Source organism: Microtus oregoni, unplaced genomic scaffold, assembly GCF_018167655.1.
Source record: "Microtus oregoni isolate MIOR12 unplaced genomic scaffold, Mior012 000063F_ref0000156, whole genome shotgun sequence".
NCBI classification, from domain to species: domain Eukaryota; kingdom Metazoa; phylum Chordata; class Mammalia; order Rodentia; family Cricetidae; genus Microtus; species Microtus oregoni.
Window position 1 is genome coordinate 10,152,441 of NW_024543873.1, and position 19,341 is coordinate 10,171,781.

The 19,341-nt window shown below is 38.4% G+C and overlaps 1 protein-coding gene across 4 annotated transcripts in view; it reads left to right on the forward strand.

The window, feature by feature from the left end:
• Window positions 1-14,738, forward strand: part of LOC121439854 (WD repeat-containing protein 44) — a 109,132-nt gene extending 94,394 nt beyond the window's left edge. For 2 of the 4 annotated variants that reach the window (XM_041640465.1, XM_041640466.1), the window contains 7 exons: window positions 4,047-4,169; window positions 7,112-7,303; window positions 7,464-7,565; window positions 8,069-8,184; window positions 9,184-9,311; window positions 10,786-10,914; window positions 14,089-14,738. In XM_041640465.1, coding sequence (XP_041496399.1) covers window positions 4,047-4,169; window positions 7,112-7,303; window positions 7,464-7,565; window positions 8,069-8,184; window positions 9,184-9,311; window positions 10,786-10,914; window positions 14,089-14,183 — 885 coding nt within the window. In that variant the 3' untranslated portion in view covers window positions 14,184-14,738. Of the gene's footprint in view, window positions 1-4,046; window positions 4,170-7,111; window positions 7,304-7,463; window positions 7,566-8,068; window positions 8,185-9,183; window positions 9,312-10,785; window positions 10,915-14,088 lie in introns of those variants that run through there. The other 2 variants (XM_041640467.1, XM_041640468.1) reach the window with 2 other exon arrangements.
• Window positions 14,739-19,341: the final 4,603 nt, after the last annotated feature.

Below are 19,341 nucleotides of genomic sequence, written 5' to 3' on the forward strand. Positions count from 1 at the left end.
TACAATGTATGAATATTCCAGTTAGAGGACTTTAGGCAGCAAGGTCACCAAATTTAAGTACTTTGCGTGTGTTCTCTATTTGTGTTATCAAAACAGGTGAGGTCACTGATGTTTATCAAGGAGTTGAAAAAGATGTATATGAGTTAAGGAACATGCTGACAGGCTTGTCACTATGGAGTAGGGAATTGTCTTTAGAACCATACTCTCTCATCCCATTCCCATGTCACAATAGCTCATCACCTTACAGAAGCTAGCTTACAAAAATTGAAAATGCTGAATATATTGCAAAGATTTAAGAATTATAAATACTTCCTTTCCTGCATTCTTTACAAATGTTGTACATCAATAAAATCAATGAAATCTATTTAGTATCAGTCTGTATACTTGCCTTATGACTGGTGCCAGTTTGTGAGCTGAGACTTCCTGATTCTTGAATACTATTCGTAAGGGAATAAACGGAAAATTTGTCATAGTTATTCACATTAATGTGTGTGTGTGTGTGTGTTTGTGTGTGTGTACAGACATGCATTGGGGCAGGGCAGAAGACAGTCGTAGGTGTTGCTCCTTAGGCAGCATCTAACTTTAGTTTTATGTCCAGATACGTTTATTGGGCTGGTTCCCACTCATCATGAATCAGAGTGTCTTTGATGCTGCTTCCTCCTGAAGGAGCATCCTCTGTCAGCCCTTCCTGACAATGAAAATGAGTATTGACTTGTTTTGTTGAATCCTTCCTTCAGCTATCTTACTAAGTTTTAAAATTTTTGAGATTATATCATTTCCCTGTTTCTTTCTTCCCTCTGAACTCTCCCATGTACCACCCACTTCTTGCTCTTTTTCAAAGTCATGGCTTCTTTTTTCTTTTATTCATTCTCTCTGTGTATGTATGTTTGTGTTTTCCTAAATGCATAAATACAACCAGCTCAATATAATATAGTGTTACTTTGGTTTGCTTTTCACCGGGAAAGACCTAACTGCTACTGTCTTAATTACTTTTACTGTGAAGAGACACCATAACCAAGGAAGCTTATAAAAGAAAGCATTTAATTTGGTGCTTGCTTACAGTTTCAGAGGGCAAGTCCATGATCATCATGACAGGGAACATGGCAACAGGCAGGAAGTCATGGCATTGGAGCAGTAACTGGGAGTTAACATATTGAGATAAGAGAGAATTAGCTAGGAATGGCTTGGGCTTTTAAAACCTGAAAGTCTACTCCTTAGTGACAAGCCTTCTCCAACAAGGTCACACTTCCTTATCCTTCCCAAACAATTCCTCCAACTATGGACCAGCATTCAAATACATGATCCTGTAGGGTCTATTATCATTCAAACCACCAAAGATGTCTAGATCTTATTCACAATAAGAGTCTAATCTGTTAAAGGATAGCAGCCAAATCTTACTTTACTATTATGTCTCTTCAGTGTCCATTAGAATCTCTGTTTGTAGTGAGTTTTTTTTTTTTTTTTTGGTTTTTTTCGAGACAAGGTTTCTCTGTGGTTTTGGAGCCTGTCCTGGAACTAGCTCTTGTAGACCAGGCTGGTCTCGAACTCACAGAGATCCGCCTGCCTCTGCCTCCCGAGTGCTGGGATTACAGGCGTGTGCCACCACCGCCCGGCTTGTAGTGAGTTTTCTATTTTTCAAATACTTGTTTTATAGCAGCTAACACAATATTATATCATAGAGTAAAAATCCCATGTAGGAAAGATCTTTTTGGCTTTTCGAGACAGTTTTTTTCTGTAGCTTTGGAGCCTGTCCTGGAACTAGCTCTTGTAGACCAGGCTGTCTTCGAACTCACAGAGATCCTCCTGCCTCTACCTTCCGAGTGCTGGGATTAAGGGGCTGCACCATCACTGCCTGGCAGGATCTTTTCATTGTATAGATGAGAGTCCTACATTCCCTGATCCATCTAAGTATTATAAGTCTAGTTACATACAGAATTTCAGTTTAATATACTTTATGTGACTCCAAAGTTCAGCAATGAGTTGAAGAAATTATTTCAGGACTAGAGAGATGGCTCAGCAGTTAATAGTACTGGCTCATCTTCCCAAGAACCTAGGTTCAATTCCCAGCACTCACATGATGGCTCACAACTATATGTTCCAGTTCCAGAAGATCCAACACCCTCTTCTGGCCTTTTTGAGCACCACATATATACATGGTATACAGTCATACATGCAGACAAAACATTCATACACATAAAAATTGAAATTAATTTCATTTAGTAAGAATTTATTGAACAAAAATTCTTGGCATAGTAGAATAAAATTTAGCATGTCTTTAGCATATATATTTAGTATTTTAAGAATATATTCATCTATGATATGCTTAAAGTAAGAGCTGAATAAAGCCAAATTTTATTTGAGTTGTTTTGGTTGGTTGCTTGGTTGGCTTATTTTAATGCTAATCATACACTCTCCTACTGAGCTACACCTTCAGCTCTGAAGGAGCTACACCTGCAGCTCTGAAGAAGGCTAGTATTCAAGAGCACTGCACCATAAGTTTAGTGCTATTAATCAACAGAAAATTAGAATGCAAACTATATATGTTCATTAAAACTTTTCTGGAATTGGATTATCTTTGAAAGTAAAAATAATTATTAGATACCCCCAGAGTCTATTATAGATCTTCCAAATTTCTCCTCCTTTTTTCTGCTTTGTTTCTGAATACTCAGGGTCAGTCCTAGAGTCTTGCAAGTTCTTTCCCACCATGTGTGCTCCAAAGCTTTATTTTAGTAATAAGGTATAGTATCTATTTAAAGATAGGTATTTTAAATGTGTTTTATAGAGTAGCTCATTACAGTTATATAGCCAAATAAATATTTGCAATTAGTCTTTCTGCTTATTTTTTATGATTTTTTGAAGACAAGGTCTCTTGTAGCCAGGCTATCCTAAAACTTACTCTGTAGCTAAGGATGACTTTGAATTCCTAATTCTTGTGCCTCCACATCCCCAAAATTAAAAGTATGAGCTGTCACATAGATAAAGATTAAGCGTTCTTAATTAACTTTGAGCAAATGGCAAAGCATTTTGGTGCTTTTCTGCACTCTGGAAAACATGGTCAGGGCCTAGACCTAGAGTCAGAGCACCTGCTCTTGAGCCCTATCTGTAGGCTGTGTAATCTTATGCAAGTTCTTTTTCTATGCTCCACTGTTCTCAGTTGTCACAAAGGATGAAAAGAATCTGCCTACCTCACAGAGTTGCTATAGTGCTAAGAACAAAGCTTTTAGCCAACTCTGTGTACTCGATAGATGTTATTACTACCTTGATTTGTTGATCGTCTTAGACATTTCAAAAAATACTGGAGTCGTTTTGAGTTTCCTCATACAGTGTAATATATGGTTTCACCCTTTAAAGAGATGAGTTTTAAAAGTTATTTGGCTTTTCCAGCTGTGTGCTTTTGGTGGGTGGGTGTTTGGTTCCAGGGTAATTGGTCAAATACAATGCCCAAGTCAGTTAGCCTACTTCTTCCAGCTCTGAAAATTCTATGATGTCTTCTGAGAAACTTGACAGTTTCTGTTCTCGAATTTTCTTGCCTACCGTGTGACAGGAGCACAATAACTTTTCATTTCTTGCTGCACTACAGAGTAATATTTTTGAAGACATTTTAAGTGACAATTAAGATCCATGTAAGTTAGAATTCACCTGCATTTTTGGTGTCAAGAATAGCTAAACTAAAATAATCAAATAAATAGATACCATATATTCATAGCTAAGTTTGAACATGTGCAGATTAAAATAGCTAAAGTACTCCTTACTACTTTGCTTATACCTAGCATACTTCCTATCATACATCATAAGATTCATAATAATGTAACAACAGGTAATGCTGAAATGTCTTAAAGTCAGTGAAATAGATACTAGTTTGAGAAAATAACACATTTTTCAAGTGAATTGAAATAGTCGTGTTCTTTGTGATGCTGCATATAGCAATAACATAGTATATAAAACTAAAAACTGGAAAATAAAACTGTGATTCTAGTTAAATTGTATTGTATAAGCAGTGTTTTAATATATACAGTAATAAAGTACTGATGTCATTTTCTCCATAGAACTACTTTCTGCTCTCTTCTTCCATGGATAAGACAGTCAGGTTATGGCACATTTCTAGAAAAGAATGCCTTTGCTGTTTTCAACATATAGATTTTGTCACTGCCATCGCTTTCCATCCAAGAGTAAGTAACCATTCACTCTTTGTCATGAGATGAAGGAATTTGATTTCTGTGGAGAGCAGTCAGGACTACAGGATAAAAAAAATCATTAGTGGCCACATAACTAAAAGCAAATTAGTGTCACATTTTGCTTTAAAAATGGGAAGGGAGCTGGGTGTTGTAACACAGTCCCTGCACTTGGGAGGCTGACACACATGAATCTCTGTGAGTTTGCGTCTAGCCTAGTTTATAGAGTAAGTTTTCAGACAGCCAAGGCTGATTAGGGAGACCATGTCTCAAAAACTGGGGAAAGGAACTGAGAATGTAGCTTAGTAAGGTATTTGTTTAGCAAGCAGGAAGCTCTGGGTTTAGTTGTGAGTACTACAGAAACTGGGTGTGGTGACACATGCCTGTCCTCACAGTTCTGGGAAGGTAGTGACTGAAGGGTCAAAAGTTCACAGTCACTTTCCACTACACAATGAATTTGAGGCCAATCCGGGATACATAAGAAGACCCTGTCAATCAATCAGTCAGTGGTTGGAAAAGAAATATTCTAATAATTTGTATTACAAGTGGGTAATTATATTCTAAATACAGTAGTAAAAAGCTATCCCAAATCCTTAATAGCTCATGAACTATAAATACAGTATACACTACGTATGGAAGATAGTAGAGAGAGATAGAAAAATAGCAGCTAAAAATGGTAGTGCATGTCTGTAATCCCAGCTCTCTTTAAACTAAATCAGGAGGATCACTAGTTTAAGACAGGCTGGCCTATATGATAAGACGTTGTCTCTAAAAGGAGGAAACAATAGGTGTAAAATGGTAGCAGTAAGTATATAGGTGAGAATTGTGGAAGGGGGACAAAGTACAAAAGACTGAAATAGGTAGCGACCACATTTCATTGTATGGTATCCTAAATTATTATTTAGGCTCTTGAAACATTGTTAATGAATATTTTGTGTGTGTGTTGTATGTGTGTATGCTTGCATGCATGTGTGTGCACTTGTGTGTATACATGTGCATATGGGAGTATACTTGCCATTGTATTCACTTGTGGAGGCTAAAGTCAACCTTGAATTATCTTCCTCTGTGACACTCTACCTTATTTTTAATAACTAATGATTTTTTATTGTTTTATGTATATGGATATTTTATATGTATATCTATGTACCACATGTGTGTCAGGTGCCCTCCAAAGCCAGAGAGGGTGTTAGATCATTCGGAACTGGAGTTACAGGTGCTTGTGAGCCACCAAATGGATGCTAGAAATTGCACCTGTGTCCTCTGGTAGAGCAGCCAGTGCTCTTAACTGCTGAGCCATGTCGCCCACCCTACCTTATTTTTTGTGAGAGAGTCTCTTTCACTGAACATGGAGTCATTGTTCTGGCTAGACTGGCTTGCCAGCAAACTCTCCAGAGTGTACTTATCTTGTCCCCTGCTCCAGCACTGGGGTTACAGATTTGTACCGCCACACCCAGCTTTTATGTAGGTGCTAGGGATCAACAATCGAGTCCTCCTGGTTAGGTAGCAAGCACTTTACCCTAACAAGCTATCTCCCCAGCTCTTGTTAGTCTTAATCTTGTTTGTTTCTTGTTTACTGTTTCTGAGATCAGGTTTCACTGTGTTGCTCTGGCACACATCAAAATCTCGGTTTCAAGTGTTCTTCCTGCCTCAACCTTTTGAGTAGTTTAACCAGCATCCATGAGAGGCTTCAGCAGTGAATTAAGTGTCTAATACGAAGAAAATGTCCTGATTATTAATATGTAATCCTTGTGTTTGTAGGGGGTGGTGCCTTCTCATATTATCTTTTGTGTATGTGTGCCTTCTCATATTATCTTTTGAGAAAGAGATTATCACTTAATCTGGAGCTCACCCATTTGGCCAGACTTGTTGGCCAGGGAATTCTAGGGGCTCTACCTTTCTCTGACCCCCAACACTAAAGTTACTAATGTGTGCCATTGCCATGTATGTGGGTGCTGGGGATCCAAACTCAGGTCCTCACACTTTACCAACTGAGCCATCTCCCTAGCCCCTAATAAGTAATTATGACATTACCAGAATTTAGCCCAGCTGAGTGGTAGGACTAGTGTCATTTACAGAGGACTTTTCAATCTTGACTCTACTGACATTGTTTGTTATGGGGAGGGATGAATGTCCTGTCTGTATATTGTAGGATGCTTAGTAGCACTTCTGGCCTCTATTTACAGTGGTAACATCCTCCCCTACACCAGACTATGACAATCAGAAATGTATGCTGACATTGCTGTGTGCCTAGGATAGAGTCAGTTTCTCTATATATAGAACTCTTAGTCTGTAAGTCAGTATCAGAGTTCCTAAAACGCAGGTTCAATTTGTAACTGGCGTTAATCTGGTATCGCAATGTTACACATGTCCCTGAAACATGTATGGCATAAGATAGTGTTTCCCAAAGCATACCCAAAGAAAATCCAGGGTGAAGGAAATTAAAAAGCCACTACCCACTTTATTCCCCCTTTTGGAGATTCAAAAATACAAGTTAACAGAGAATCCTATAAAGTTTTTACACTCCAGAATTTATTAAACTTAATTGATTGTAGAATATTGTTTCATGTGATGCTTACTCAAACATTTCTATTAACAGCCATACTTTGGAAAAACAGTTTAAGGATATGATAAAGTGATTTGAATTCTGTTTCTCCAACATGAAATCTGACATGTTTAATTGTTGTCATTTTTAGTGCACAGAATGGTGCTTGCTTGAGGACTGATTCTTTGTGGCTAGGTGTAAATGTAGTTTCACTGATAGAGTACTTGTTTGCATGCATGAGGCCCTGACATGACTCCCTAGTTCCCAGCCTTCACAAGAAAAAGCAGTAATAATTACTTTTCAAGTAAGATTTTATTTTAGATTATTATTTCTAATCTTTTATTTTATTAATTGGCCTGATATGAACATAAAAGCATTCTCTTTCGCCACTTTTTAGGATGACAGGTATTTTCTCAGTGGATCATTAGACGGAAAGCTCCGCCTATGGAACATTCCTGACAAAAAAGTGGCTTTATGGAATGAAGTAGATGGTCAGACAAAATTGATCACAGCTGCCAACTTCTGTCAGAATGGCAAATATGCAGTAATTGGGACGTATGATGGTAGATGTATTTTCTATGATACAGAGGTAAGAACCTTGTGGTTTTACACAAGTAATTCCTACCCTCTGGCCTTTAACTGCCTTTTCTGTAAAATAGGGCAAAAATGGTAATATCTGAAACTTAGAGCAAATGATCCTTGAGGTTTCTTCTAATTCTGATATTTTTAATTTATGATTTTTGTTTTAGCATTTGAAATACCATACACAAATACATGTACGATCTACTAGAGGGCGCAACAAGGTTGGAAGAAAAATTACTGGCATTGAACCTTTACCTGGAGAAAATAAGGTACTATAGTATTCAAAACCATCTCTCTCCACACTTTGTATTAATTCTTGAAAGATAGTCTTAATATCTGAGCAATAACATAGGGGAATACTGTTGTTTGTAGTTTTGCTGTTTATTTGCTTGGTGTTTAACACCTTTTGATGTTATGACTTAATTTATATTAAAAGGTGTTTTTTTTTTAAAACTTTTCTTTTAAAGAGGATTTCCTCTGTCTAGCCCTAGCTGTCCTGGCTGTAGACCAGACTAGGCTGGCCAAAAACTCACAGAGATCCACCTGCCTCTGACTCCTAAATCCTGGTATTAAAGGAGTGTGCCACCACCGCCCTTAAAAGATGATTTTTATTTTGGTTTTTCGACACAGGGTTTCTCTGTAGCTTTGGAGCCAGTCCTGGAACTCACTGTACAGACCAGGCTGGCCTTGAACTCACAGAGATCCTCCTGCCTCTGTCTCCACCACCTAGCAAAATATGATATTTTTAACTTTGCTTTTGGTTTGCTTTTAGATATTGGTAACCTCAAATGACTCCAGAATCAGACTATATGATCTCAGAGACCTATCACTGTCCATGAAGTATAAGGGTTATGTCAATAGCAGCAGCCAGATCAAAGCAAGTTTCAGGTAAATTGGCAATGGGAAATTCCCAAAAGTATGGCATTTCTTCACTCCCTGTTTTTCATTATATAAGGTTTTAAGTCTATATGTTTTTATAATCATATCACACACTATCATCATACAGTGCTTACTTTGTCTACCTGAATGGTAGGTAAGAAAACTACCCCTCTTTTGCAAATAAAAAAAGCAAAACCCAGAACATTAAATAATTGGCCTAAAATCATCATTGTCAGAGACATTAGAGCTTAGAAGATTCTTAGTTCCAGAATATTTGCTTTTCAACTTTCATGTAAGCTTTTAAGAGGCACTCACCCCCACCACCACTACATGCATATTGTCTTTATCCTTTTAGGTGCAGGAGCTAAGAAAGTATTTTATCACCCTAAAGTACCTTGTCATTATACCTTTACTTGTCATTATTCTTTCAGTTCTTAATTTGGGATCTGTGAGCTCTCCTGAAATAGGATTACCTGCCTAGCTTTTCTTCTTTCAAATTCTGCTATCAACTTTTCTTAAAAAATTAGTTCTTCTTGAAGTACCTGGTAATTACCCAGCCATTCAACTGATGAACTATCCTTTAAGTCACTAGTTCTCCTAGAGTGAATTCGTCAACATCACAGTTATCAGGACTTTGATGAAAATACTAGTGCTGATCATGGTTAGCATGATGAAGCCCAGGGTTGGGTGCTCAGCACTAATAATAATGTTCAAAAACTGAACAGCAGGTTACATCCCTATGTCTGGAAAGATTAGCCTTGTTATCACAAGAGATAGTATAGTCATTATAACAGTGCTAGAACAAGTAAGTAGCAATGAGCAACAGCACCAAAAAAGCCTGGCTCTGAATCAAACCACCTTTGGAATCTTCAGAATAAGGAGATGGCTCGAGTTTTCAACAATCTCCCTCAGGTGTTGTTTTAGATATTTTAAATTAGGAAGCACTGATAGAAGGAAACCTTGATTTTTTTTTCTGTTTATTTTTTGACCTGTCCTGCTCAAATATAGCCATGACTTTACTTACCTCGTTAGCGGTTCAGAAGATAAATATGTTTATATCTGGAGTACTTACCATGACCTAAGCAAGTTTACTTCAGTCAGGAGAGATCGTAATGACTTCTGGGAAGGTATTAAAGGTAAGCAAATGCAGCTTACTTATATGTATGTGCCTTATTATAAAGGAGTAGAGATTTGTTGTGACTGCAATGCTGGAAACATAGATGGACATACTTATGTCTCTCCACTATGTCAGAATTTATAGAATTACAATAAACTCACAAGTTACAACAGTTTTGTTGGCTGCAATTTCCCAAGAAGTCCCAGTTTTCTTTGATAGCTGGCCTTTGGCCAACACAGGCTCTTTTATCCCAATTCTTAAGAATTGTTACTTGTGTGGGGGTAGTGTGGGAGGTATAGTTCCACACATGACACTGTGCAAGTGTAGAGGCCAGAGAACAGCTCTGTGGAGTCAGTGCTCTCCTTCCCCTGTGGGTTTTAGGATCAAACTCAGGTCTCTAGGCTTGTGTCACAAGAACCTTTACCAATTGAGCCATCTCGCTGGCCCTTTCATTCCAATCTTAATTACTAATATTACGTTTCAAATCACACATTGCACATAATACAGTAATTAGTAGTTTATAGAGTGGGTGCAAAAGGGTTAAAGAGGTCACAGAGTTCAGGGAAGCTTTCCTGGGGCAGAGGCAGATAGATGCAAAGAGAGTCACTGAGGCAGTTAGAAAAGACATTAAGGAACACAACTGAAGAGCTTCTGGAAGCTCAGCAGAGCCACCCACAGCCAAACTATGAAAATACTGAACTGAAAAACAGGTGGCAGGCAGGCAATTCAAGTGGGACATTCCAGCAGGGGTACTGAGCGAGCTTAAACTCACAGGACAATTAGAAGTTCTCTGTTTCTGACATAGACCAGGTTGTCAGATAGCAGTTCACTGCATTTGTAACCAGTCATTAAAGTGATAGGTTCTATCTTTTTATAGGGTCCAAATGAGAGTATCCCACCTTTCAATGTGTTCACTAAGTTCTGGGGCCCAATTTTTTCTCTGATGAAGTTTTAATAGGCCCATGTAGTCATACGCTTCTAATCTACTTCGATGAGTTTGTAGGTGTTACCCTTGTAGCTTTAATAAGGTATCAGTCTGTGCTTGTAGTTGGTGCTGGACGGGTGATGGTGTCTGTGTGTACAAATGAGATGTAAAGCCATCCTGCCTCTGCATTTCTATTCAAAATGGAGTCAAATACTGCTTTGAAAGATGGAGCCACCCAGAGCAAGACTTGGAGAAACTTGGAGCAAGGCACAGCTTGATCTTCAAGACATATTCTCAGTTTAGCAATTATAACTCATTGTATTTCAATAGCAAACTATTTCAGTTTTCTATACCAAAAAAGAATTTTCTTGGCCTAAAATTTGAAAAATATGGAAACAGAACCTATATGAGATAGTTTGTTAAAATATACTTCTGGGGTATAGAAAAAAATATACTTCTGGGTTTTAAATTAGTCTTATATATTTTAAAAGAGCTTTTTCATATTCTCGTTTTTTGTCCTCATGTTTAGTATAAAATTTCTCAGTTATCCTAAAATAATTTTTCCCAGCACATAATGCAGTTGTTACATCAGCCATCTTTGCTCCGAACCCGAGTTTGATGTTATCCCTTGATATACAAACTGAAAAATTAGAAGGGACAAGTGAAGATGCTGAAGTTTTGGATAGCACATCTACTGGTAGGTGCCTATATTTTATTTGTCCTGTTTTTTCTAGCCCCCTGTGGTAAGATTTTCATGCACATAAAGAACATTTCTCATAGACAACATAACAGTTGTTAGATACCCATTTCTGAACATTCAAATAACATATTTCTTGAAAGTTTTACACCTTTAAATTCCTCTAGGGATTTTGGAAAATTGGGAGTTAGTTAGTTATTTGTTTACTTATTTGTTTTGTGACAGGCTCTCACTGTGTAGCCCTGGCTGGACTAGAGCTTACTTTGTAGACCAAGCTGGTCTTTGTAGTAGGAGCCTGTGGGCTGCGTTCCTGCTGCTGCATTCCTGCTGCCCCAGCTCCCGGCCGCCTGGCTAGCTTATGCCCTGAAATAACAACACACAAACTGTATTCTTTTAAACACTGCTTGGCCCATTATATCTAGCCTCTTCTCGGCTAACTCTCGCACCTGGACGAGCCCATTTCTAATAATTTGTGTAGCCTACGAGGTGGCTTACCAGGAAAGATCTTAACCTACGTCCATCCTGGGTTGGAGCTTCATCGCGTCTTCCCCAGAGAGGAGAGCTATCAAGTCTGAGCTCACTTCCTCTTCCTCCCAGCATTCTGTTCTGTTTACTCCACCCACCTATGTTCTAACCTATGAGGGCCAAGCAGTTTCTTTATTTTTTAACCAATGACCTTCCTCCATCAGGTCTTGACTTCACAGAGATCTGCCTGTCTATGCCTCCCAAGTACTGTAATCAATTTCATGTAAGCAGAGACTGCTCGTTCATTTCCCAGCCATCCAGACCTGAATAATCAAACAGAAACTATACTAATTACAACACTGTTTAGCCAATAGCTTAGGTGTATTCCTACCTAACTCTTACATCTTAAATTAACCCATTCCTATTAATCTGTGTATTACCATGAGGCTGTGGTGGCTTACCAGGTAAGGTTCTGGCTTCTTCCTCCTTTGGCAGCTACATGGCATCTCTTTGACTCCACCTGCTCTCTTTATATATTTTTGTTTGGTTTTCTCCACCTAGTTCTATTCTGCCCTGCCATAGGCCAAAGCAACTTCTTTATTAACCAATGGTAATAAAACATTTTCATAGCATACAGAGGGGAATCCCACATCAATTTTAGGTATTTAAAATGCTTAGAAGAGGAAGTGAAAGGAAACTGTCAAAAGGAAGAGTGATTGAATGAAGCTATCATAAAAATGTTCTGTACTTGTCCTTAAGAATGTGGTTAAGAGGGCTGGAGAGATGGCTCAGTGGTTAAGAGCATTGCCTTCTCTTCCAAAGGTCCTGAGTTCAATTCCTGGCAACCACATGGTGGCTCACAACCATCTGTAATGAGGTCTGGTACCCTCCTCTGGCCTGCAGGCATACATGTAGAAAGAATATTGTATACATAATAAATAAATAAATATTTAAAAAACAAAGAATGTGGTTAAGAGCATGTGTATGTAAACCAGTTTTTAGAGAAAATAAGCTTATATTAGGAAAAGCAGTGATAGAATACTTCCTTAAACATTTTGCACACAATAGACAGCTCTCTTTTAGAGAGCCATAAAATCACAGCAATAAATAGGATGCACAGAGGGGGCTTTTGTTTTGTTTTGGTTTTGTCTTTGTCTTTGTCTTTCATGACAGGGTTTCTCTGTGTATTCCTGACTGTCCTGGAACTCACTTTGTTGACCAGGATGACATCATAGAGCTCTGCCTTCCTGAATGCTGGGATTAAAGGTGTGCACCACCACACCTGGCTTCAGAGGGAGCTTCTTAAAGTACACGAATTGCTGAAAAGTTCTTAAGCACTTTCAATTTACTGTCCCAATAATGTCATTTATACTATCCATTCCACTTAATGTGCTATTCTATCTGAAGAATACAAGGATGATTTCCAGCCTAGCACTTCTTTCAACACAAACCATAATTATTAAGCTTTTACAAAATGCCTACTTGGAGACAATGTATAGTATATTTTTTAAAAGCCTTCTTAAAACTATATCACATTAACAAGATCGCAATAACTCTAGATTCTTTTGAAAGAGTTGCAACTTTAATGGATTCTTTCCAAATGTGTACCTGTCTAGGTCTATCTAAGATTAAACTAGTAACCCAGGGCACGGGACCATAAAACACATCCAATGGCCCTCTCTCTTTATTCCTGACTTTGGCAGTTTGAGCTTTCCTGTATTAACCCCCACCCCAGGTTGGGGTGATGTGGTTTACAGCATGTAACAAGAATTGAAGACAGTGTAATACAGTAGTCTCATTCTGTAGCTCAAGCTTACCTGGAACTCACTACATAATGAGGCTGGCCTCCTCAAACCCCTGCCTTGCATGCTTAGTGCTGAGATTCCAGGACTGTCAGGCACTAGAATTGAGTCTCAATAAAGACTTTCCGTTTTCCTCTCCTGCTTTTCTCTTATCTCTAAATCCTTTACTACAGCTGCACTGCTTGCCTTTAAGATATTCCAGAAGGATTATAAGGAATGTTCGGTGGCTCACAAGATGGTATTAACACACCTAGAGTGAAAACATTGTGTCTTGCTCATCCTGTAACCAACTTTTCAATGAAAATTTAAATTCATCTATCTCTAAGTAATCAGTATTTCTTACATCTCCAGTTTTTAGTCTACATATAATCAAGTTAGCTAACACAGAGTTTATATGTCAAATGTTATTATACAGCTGGCAAATGTAAAAGGGAAGCATTTTGCCCATTCAGCATAGCTACAGAGATAATCAGTAGAGACCATAAGGGCAGCAGGCTGTCAGCATTCCCAGAGCAAACGTACTCATTTCACGGCAGTTTCGGTGTGTCTGTGCTACAGTCAACCCTATCAATCACCTTAGAGACTCCTCTTAAAAGCAGATTGAAATAGAAGCAATTGATGACTTAGAGGCCTAGATTACCTTGGAGGAATTTAGCCATTCAGGCTCCAAGGAACTGTAACATCCCTAAGACAGGAAAAGAGCAGCTAAGAGAAAGTTAAGTATAAGTATGCTTTAGTCAGGCAGAAAGGTACCAGAGGATGTAAAAATTCTAGAGAAATCCAAAAAACAGATGGTTGGAAGAAGATCTTTCCCAAAGATAGAAACAGGTCATGAGCATGTAGTATTGTGGCAACAGGCTTCCTAGTCCTTTAAAATCAAGTAATATATTTTTTTCATGCTTTTCAGGTATTGTGAAGACAGATAACACAGAAGTTCTTCTCTCTGCTGACTTCACTGGAGCAATCAAAGTGTTTATTAACAGAAGGAAAACTGTATTTTAATTTGAAACTATATTTAAAATAAACCCATCAGCAAGTTTCTATATGTATCAGAAATGAGAAAAGTATTATAGTGTTTCAGGCTAACATCCTTTTTTAACTTTTATTGAAAGTTGTTCAAATATAATATATATTTTTGAGAGGCAGTGTTAGTGATCTAGGAACCCCTAGACTGATAGACTAGAAAGAATGTGTCTAGATTAACATTGCCAAGCATAGAGTTTATGTTTTGTTATGTTTATGTTTTGTTATATAATTATAAACATGCGCAGGTTTCTGCATGAAAAGATATTAATATATTAATCACATGTGCGTGCCTTTTGGTTACATGCACTAAATCTAACAAAGTTAAATTATTTTGGTGGCTCTTTTGGCCTCCTACTGGGTCTTGTTTCTAGCTCTAAAATTTTTTTTTGCACAAAATTTCATTTTTAAGAAACGTGGTATCTTTTGACTGAATTATTGTTTTGAAAATGTTATATAGGTTTTCAATAGGTCAATAACCATGTATAAATGGTTTTTTATAAATTTCTCAATTTGGGGACAAGATTTTTTTTGTGATCTAAATTGTGGACTTATTCTTTACTTTGTATGTGTATATATATATATATATATATATATATATATATATATATATATATATATAATTTTTTTTCCTTTGCCACACTGGAGCACAATGTTTCTATGTAAAGAGTTCTTTACTTTATCCATGAGCACCAGGCTTTGCTCACTTAAAAATAAGCCCCATTAAGGAGTAACTTCTTTTTTACAATAATGTAAAAATGAATTGTTTACATTTTTTTAAAGCATTGTAGTTTTTAAAAATTAAGCTGTTTTGTTTTGTGTTGTTGAATTTGAAAGGCTTTGTAAATGCCAGTATAATGTACCAATGAAATAACATCTGGGACAAAGGAACCCTGGTAATGTTGTTGATGGTTTGCATATGTTTATGAAGTTGAAATATGTATCATTAAAGTTGGTCATCAACACTTGTCAAAGGTGAATTATTTTTAGATGACTTGAGTAAACAAAGAGATGCAAGAAAAACAAACTGTTGTCTTAAATTGAATTTAAGCAAACAGATTTTAAATCCCTAAGTTATGATGCATTAGCTACATGACTTTAAAGCTTTTCCTGAGTTGAATTCTGAAGTACTGTCATCTGCACTCACAGGCTCTTTCTGCATTTGCTTCTGGCACGTGAGGACCTGAGGAGTCACCATCATATCCTCCTCAATCTAGCATGCTCTTCATCTTCAGAGGTCTTGGCTTTCTACTTGATTGCTTCTCTTCTGCCTTGGTCTTCACCTTTCTTTAGACAGTGCTCTTTCTCCTCCTTCCCTCCTTGTCCTTGCCCACCTCTCTCTCCTCTCCCTCTCCCCTTTCTTCTCATGTTTCTTAGATCTCACACTCTATCCTATACTCTAAATGATAAATTGAATTATTATGTCACTGTCTTTCCAACTAATCATAGGGTTTTGATTTGCAGTTTTTATAGTCTTAAGGTCTGTCTGGCTGGTCCAGGGACACTTTTTTAAAATTCAGTCTCCACTCTGAAATCTGAAGCAGCTTAGTGCTGAATACTTCTTTTCTTTTCCTTTTTCCTCTTTCCCCTTCTTTTTCTCCTCCTCTTCCTCTTCTTCCTTTTCCTTCTCCTTCTTCTTTCTTCTTCATTCTCCCCCTCCTCCTTCTTCCTTCTTCTCCTCTTCTTTTATTTTTATTTGTTTGCTTTTTGAGACAGGGTCTGTCTAGTCCTATCAGGGAACTCTATGTAGAGCAGCAGGGCAAGCTGGCCCCAAACTCACAGAGATGCCTCTGCCTCTGCCTCTGCCTCTGCCTCTGCCTCTGCCTCTGCCTCTGCCTCTGCCTCTGCCTCTGCCTCTGCCTCTGCCTCTGCCTCTGCCTCTGCCTCTGCCTCTGCCTCCTAAAAGCTAAGATAAAGGTGTGTGTTACCACACCTGGCTTTGTCTGACTTCTGTCTTGCTGGGTGTTTCAACTACAGATAATCAGGGTGTTGCTGTAAGAATACTTCCTGATAGCTGTCACACAGTTGCTTAGAGAAAAGGCTAAACTAGTTGCTTAAGTACATAATGCTGACACCTCCAATTGCTATGTAAATACTGTGAAGTTATAAGTCAGAAGGTGCATTTGCAAAGGAAGCATCAAATACAAAGAAGCTAGGCAGGGTGTGTACACCTATAATCACAGCTCAGGCAGGAGGATCATAGGTTCATGGTTTGTCTGAACTAAAGAGCAAGTTAGTTCAACTCCAGTCTGGGAAACTTTGACCCTGACTAAAATGAAAAATAAGAGTGTGGATATAATTCGATGAGTAAGTGCTTCCTTAGCATGTGGAAGACCCTCAGTTCAATCCCACTACTAAAAAAAAAAAAAACCTAAATAGAACAATGTATATGAAGATCAGTTGAACACCATTCTCCCTAAAATGAGTATTAGAAATTCTCTATTGTGTGATGTGATTTAGGAAAGAGCAGATTCTAGAGTCAGATAAACTTCCATTCCTTGGCCAAGTTATTTATCCGATGTTACTGTGGTTTACCTTGTATGTAATATGGAAATAGCTAATGCAAAATACAAAGATTCAGTGATTAAATTGCATATGTGTGAAACATGAGATCTAGCTAGTGGGTGTACTCAGTAAATGTGCATTTTTCATTGCTCTTTCCAATTCCCCTTCCAGACCAAACAAAACATTTTTGTACACACTTTTTAAATGCATAGATTCACGGACACGTACACAATCATGCATTTTGTTTTACTTTTCAGTTAGTGCCTTACTGTGTGCCCCTGTCTGGTGTCCACCAGGCTGCCTAGAACTGACAAGAGATGCACCTGCCTCCTGAGTGCTCGGATTAAAGGAGGGCACCATCACGCCCAGCCAACAAGAGCTTTTCAAGAATTAACATGGGACTTTTAAAAAAGACCAACCCCAATCCCTTTTTATTTTAACTATTATCTTCTTTAAAAAGAAAGAATATTTTGATAGGCGAAAACCAAGTAGAAGCAGAGAATAAATCTGACTTTTGAAAGAAAGTACTTTTATTCCTCTATTTCCCCTGTTTTTTCATGAAAATCTCATTGTGTTCTGTGGCAGGCTGAGAACCACCACGAACAGATTGAGTCTTTCATTCAGGCCTCTTTTATAGAGCTGCATTGAGTCTTCATCTTCATTCTATTCACCTTAACTAGGATGCAAACTTCACAAAATAACATGCCATTTTCTACTACTCTTCAGATAACACAATTGGGCAGTAACTTTTATCCTTTGAAATGTTTACTTCGTATTACATGTCCATCCCTCAATTTCTTTTCTTAACATCATGTCTCTCTTTGTTGGAATGAAAAATCGAATTATTAAAATATTTTTAATCACTTCAATATAGCAACATATTTGAGATTGTTTCCTCATAGATTTAGTCTTCTTTTTGTTGTTTTATCTTTACCTTGTTCTTTTTTTATATTTTCCTTTGTGTATGTGTGTGTGTATGTGTGTGTGTGTACATGTTTTGACATGTGTGGGCATTTGTGTGGTGTGGGTGTGCATATACCTCTGTTCATGTGCGCATAAGGCCTGAAGTTGATCAAGAATTATCTTTGCCAGGCATGGTGGAACATGCTTTTAATCCCATCACTTGGGAGACAGAAACAGGTGGATCTCTGTGAGTTCAAGGCCAGCCTCATCTACAAAGTGGGTTCCAAAACAGCCAGGGCTATTGTTATACAGAGAAACCCTGTCTTAAAAAAATCATCTTCTATTACTTTCACCTTATTCTTTGAGGCAGGATCTCCTACATCAAACCCAAAGCCTGCCCATGTGGCTAGTCCTGCTAACCAGCTTTCTCTGGGGATCCCTTGTCTCACCCTGCAGAGGTTGGTATTACTGGCAGGCCACTACATCCACTTAGCAATTTACGATTTTAGAAGATCCAAACTCCAGTCTTCATGCTTGTGTGGCAAGCACTCCAAATATTGAACTATCTCTCTAGCCTGCTTTTTTTTTAAGACAGGGTCTTATGTAGCTTACTCTCCTAATTGGGGTTTCTGTTGCTACAATGAAGCACCACTGCCAAAAAGCAAGTTGTGGGAGAAAGGGTGTACTTGTCTTACACTTTCATATCACTGCATCATCAAAGTAAGTCAGGCCAGGAACTTAAACAGGGCAGGAACCTGGAGGCAGGAGCTAATGTAGACGGCACGAAGGGGCGCTGCTTACTGACTTGCTCCTTTCGGCTTGCTCAGCGTGCTTTCTTATAGATCCCAGGACCACCAACCCAAGGATGGCACCACCTACAATGGGCTGGGCCTTCACCCATCAATCACTAAGAAAATGCCCTAAAAGCCCAATGTTTTGGAGGCATTTTCTTCATTAAGGTTCCCGCCTCTCAGATGACCTTAGCTTGTGTCAAGTTGACATAACACTGACCAGCAAACCTAGGCTGGATTCAGACTCTCTATGTAGTAAATGATGACCTTGAACCTCTGATCTATCTCTAGAGTGTAATGATTACACTTGACTTCATAGAAAATTTTCAAAAGAAAATTTCTGCCGGTCACACTAGTTTCTGGCCTCCCACTTTGCTCATTAATCACACAATGTATACTAAGTACCTACTGTGTATAGAAAACTGCTGAGTGGAAACAATGAACAGGCAGATTCATGCACCAGACGAGCTCTGTCCGGAGAGAAGACGGCTGCAGAAACGAGAAGCTTGCAACTGTCTTGTGACTGTTGCCTGTTCTTCCAATCCCTGTGTGTTTTACCCTTAGTAAATTGTGGGGGACACTAGGTTATCAAGCTGAACTTTGCTAATCTCATATAAAGCACTAAGGATGATATAAAGCATCCAAAATGGAGTATCACCCAAGCCGTCAACATCTCTGTTTTGAGAGAACTCAGTGGATAATAGATCTCCGAGTTGCTTTTGTCTTTACATCACTTTTTTTTTCCAAGACAGGGTTTCTCTGTAGCTTGGAGCCTATCCTGGAACTAGCTCTTGTAGACCAGGCTGGCCTCGAACTCACAGAGATCCAGCCTTTGCCTCCCGAGTGCTGGAATTAAAGGCGTGCGCCACATCACACACACACACTCACGGCTGGGTTGATGTTTTCCAACAGTTTGTGCCTCGACCTACCTGATGAAC